General features: G+C 45.2%; 1 protein-coding gene across 1 annotated transcript; it reads left to right on the forward strand.

Annotated features, from left to right (window-relative positions):
• Positions 1-107: 107 nt before the first annotated feature.
• On the forward strand, positions 108-925 carry YOD1 (YOD1 deubiquitinase). Its single transcript, XM_009997512.1, has 2 exons — positions 108-128; positions 188-925. The coding sequence occupies exons 1-2, from the start codon at positions 108-110 to the stop codon at positions 923-925; spliced, it is 759 nt and encodes a 252-aa protein (XP_009995814.1).
• The last annotated feature ends 3365 nt before the right edge of the window (positions 926-4290 follow it).

Raw genomic sequence — 4290 nt, forward strand, 5'->3', positions numbered from 1 at the left:
CCCGGGGGCTGCGGTCAGCCCCGGGCGCGGGTGGCCGGTCTGGCGGGACGGGTGAGAGCGCCGGAGCCATCGGCCCGTCGTGGTGGGACCGGTCCTGACTGTTTTCCATGAGGATCCCGGGAAAACAGGCGTGATCCTTGATCCTCCCCAGCAACCAGGGCAGCTCCTGGGGCAGCACCGCCTTTAGCTCTCAACTCTTCCTCCCTCTGCGTTTGCAGGTGACACCCTGATCGTCGAAGAGGACACGTCTACACCCAAGACAGACTCACCCGTGGTGGCCAAAAGAACCATGTCCAGCTCGGTGAGGGAAGCTGTGCCGGTGCTGGTGAGGAGGGTGGTTCCAGCAGACAACTCCTGTCTCTTCACCAGCGTGTACTACGTGGTGGAGGGGGGTGTTTATGACCCAGGCTGTGCCCCGGAGATGCGCAGCCTCATAGCCCAGATCGTAGCGAGCGATCCCGAGTCCTACTGTGAGGCAGTTCTAGGGAAAACCAACAGGGAATACTGTGACTGGATCAGGAAAGAGGAGACTTGGGGAGGAGCCATCGAAGTGTCCATTTTATCCAAGTTCTACCAGTGTGAGATCTGCGTGGTGGACACGCAGACCGTGAGGATCGACCGCTTCGGGGAGGACGCTGGTTACACCAAGAGGGTCCTCCTCATTTACGACGGGATTCATTACGATCCCTTGGAGCGTAAAATCCCCGACTCGGACGTTCCTCCCCAGACCATTTTCTCCACAGCTGACGACGTGGTCCTCGCCCAAGCCCTGGAGCTGGCGGACGAGGCCCGGCGCAAGCGGCAGTTCACCGACGTGAACCGCTTCACGCTGCGCTGCATGGTGTGCCAGAAGGGACTGACGGGGCAGGGCCAGGCCAGGGAGCACGCCAAGGAGACTGGACACACCAACTTCGGAGAGGTTTGACACCTGCAATGAGGATGGTTGCGTCGACTACCTCACCCGTCCAGAATACGATTCTGGAATTCCAGATAAGCTGTATGTAATCATCAAAATTCCGTTCACCGAGCTTGAGAAGCGTTATTAATTAACCTAACAGCGGCCGAGGCGCACAGGTTTGTCATGGGTTGGGAGCAGGTTACCTTCTCGCATGCGGATCTCTAGTCCCTTTGGCAGGTGGAATACACTGGGCAGCTGAAACTTGACTTCTGAAATCATCTTCTCTTTCTTGACCTGAGCTGACAGACAAAACCAGGCTTGTTTCACACTAGCATGAAATCTGGCCTCCGAGTTGCTGAATTAATCTCTCTCTCTTATGTTTTCAGGGTAATTAATCTAAGGGTCTGGGAAACACATGTATTAGCATTGCTTATACTAAAAATTAGTCTCTGCACATACAGGCAGTTGTTACAGGGGAAACTGCTAATTGGGTGCACAGTTTGTAATGGAAAGAGAATTTCCAAAGCTGCCCTGTGCTGTGGCAGGAATAGACTGTATTGTTTGTGTGAAGTCATGGCTTTAGAGAAAGAAATGGCCTCTCAGCTTTAAGGTGGCCCTCTTTCAATTAATGAGTAGATGGTTAAGTGTTGAATAAACTTACTAATCCTCCATAGGTAGTTTTTAGTTGCTTGAGAAATAACTATCAACCCCCTGGTGTTTACACTGCATCAGAAGGTAGGCATGTTTCTTGAAATGCTTTGGATTCTTCTTCATAGTAGGATCTGAAATTACGCAAGAGGGAAATACATTAGGTAGGGAAGTGACTTCATTTGCATACGTTAAATACATTTAAGCCGACTTTACTTGGGCATAGCCCATCTCATGGCCACAGTGTTACTAAGATTCCAAATACTGTATATTAGCACTTTAAGGTGTAGTTCTCATTATTTGCCCAAAAAAAGTGTTGCCCTTTGTAGGACAGAGTGCTAACCCAGAAGGGAGGCTGGAAGTTTCTTCATCTGCATTTCTGCCTTAACGGGTTTGATTTGTCACCAGTGACTGTTCAGTAGCAAGACTTTAATTCTGATAATGAAGGGTGCAGTTTAATTTTCAGAACAAAATAAGCTGCATGAGCTGCCCTACTTCTCGTGCTGTTCAGATTCAGGGAAGTTGAAATGGGTTTAATAGCTCTTACCTCACAGCAGGGTCGTAAGGCTTAACAGCAAGTGCTTTTGAGGTCTTTTAAAAGGTGCTGTAAAGGTGCATATTACTGAAGGGGATTTTTTTTTTTCTTTTTCTTGGAAATGCCTGAATTTTAAAAAAATGTTCTTGCCTGCTATTCTTCTGTTACTGTTTTGAGTTACCTTCCTTGCACTTTTACAAATGGGAAGCAAGAACCTGCATCTTCAGGCTGAGGCAGAAATCAACCCGCTTTCCAAGTGGAGCCTGAGATGTAAAAGCCTCCGTTTGTTAAGGCATCTGATGAAAATCCTGGAGCAGCCACAACTTCTCTAAAGAGCACGTTTCACTGAAGTTCTCAGAAGAGGCTCCCAGTTGGGCCATGAAATACAGGAGGGTCTTCTTAGAGAAGGAAGATAATTACATAAGTGCTTTGCTGAATTGTGGCATGAATAATTAAATATGAAGAATAGAATCACCAAGAGCACTATGGACCAGGTTTCTTATTAATTCAGTATTAAAATACAGATTAGCACTGTTGGGAGTTTCCCATAGAAAGCCACTTAGCTTCCAGTGTTAAACCCCACTTTGCTTTTAGCTTGTCATTAGGAAAAAAACAACCCCAAACAAAACCCAACATTAAACCAGCCCTCTAGAAGCTGATGCTTATAAACCTAAAGAAAGAACCTTAGAGTTCAAAGGAACTTGAAGATTACACTGTGTTCTAACTACTTGAGGTGAAATACTGTCTCGGGATGAGACCAAGGCACTGTCCATCCATAGGTGTGTTCTCAGCTTCCCCACTGGAGCAGGGAGCTGCCCTGACAAGGAGCTGATCCTCACCAGTTGCCATCTGCAGAACATCATACCTACCTCAGAGGGGTGCACGAGGTGACTGTCTTTGGGTGTCTTAGGAACAGAAGTGAAAGATACATATTTATTGTCTGCCATGTTTGCAAGTGTTTTAATTGACTTTGGGGAGCAACACTTAGGTTTTAGCTTTGTATCCTGAATGGATTTCTTAAAGCGTGTTAAGATATTAATTTTATTTTTTTTTTTGCTATTTCTCAGTTGCAGTATCTTTAAAATTAGCTTTATTTAATCTGGAGTGCTTAGCTTTGCTATTTCATGTTTGCATTGGGAATCTGCTAAGAGAGAAACAGTTTCATTTGAGGGAAGTGAGTCAATAATCACTGCTTGGATGTTTTCTTTTGTTGCCTAGAAAATAAAAATCTCTTTGGCTAAAAACCTGAACTGAACTGTTGTAATTAATCTTTGTAAAAGCTGATACTGTTACACACTTGGTCCCTGGCACCAAAACTCTTTGATAAGAGAAGCTAAAAAATTTCACCTTACTACTCTGAAAATTATAACTCTTGATCACACTCATTAAATGTCTGCCTGCGTTTTAAATCAGACTATGCATCCATACTCCAGACTGGGCAGAATAAAATGACTTCAAATTGGCTGAAACAGGTATTGCTTTGAGTCTGAGCAGCAGCTGCTTTCTGTAACAGAAGAACACAACACAGGAGGTAACAAAATTAAGTTGTCCAAGATAGGAGTGTCCTTGTCTATCATTTTAATTAAAGCCTTGGGTAAAATGTTGGGGAACTGTGTTATACCTTGAGATCTGAGCCCTCATGGCTGATGGAGGGTTAATGCTCACCAGGCTGTGGACACAGATCACCTCTGTTCTCTACCTCTTTTCTGTAACACAGGGATCATAAATAGGGTTCCTTGCTCAGTTCACAGCCATATTAAGATGCAATTAGTTCTCTGGAAGTGCTGAGTAATACTAACCATTAACTACCTAGTATTTTCCATCGCTGATTTGACAGCAAACAGGCTGAACATACAATTTGGACTGAGCAAAGTGTCCAGCCAACCTGGAGAGTCAAACAAACATCCTTACGTCAAAGGGCCCTCACTGGTGACGCCGCGTGGCTACATTTCCTCCAGGCCCAGGACTGAATCATTTTTCTTTTGTTTATGAACAGGGTGAGGCATGACAGGTCTGTTAACATGCCAAAGTCCTCTCACAGCTCTGTGTAGTTTTCTCTACATCATTTGACTACTTGCATATACTTCATGCCGTGTATATGAAATCACTCTTTGTTTTGGGTTGGAGCTATTTATATCCATTGGAGGAAGAGGAATGTGGAAAAAGAACAGGTTGTTTCTGGGCATCTGATTCAGAGAAGCTCAAGACT

The sequence above is a fragment of the Chaetura pelagica genome, unplaced genomic scaffold (genome assembly GCF_000747805.2).
Source record: "Chaetura pelagica isolate M959 unplaced genomic scaffold, ChaPel_1.0 scaffold215, whole genome shotgun sequence".
Taxonomy (NCBI): Eukaryota; Metazoa; Chordata; class Aves; order Apodiformes; family Apodidae; genus Chaetura; species Chaetura pelagica.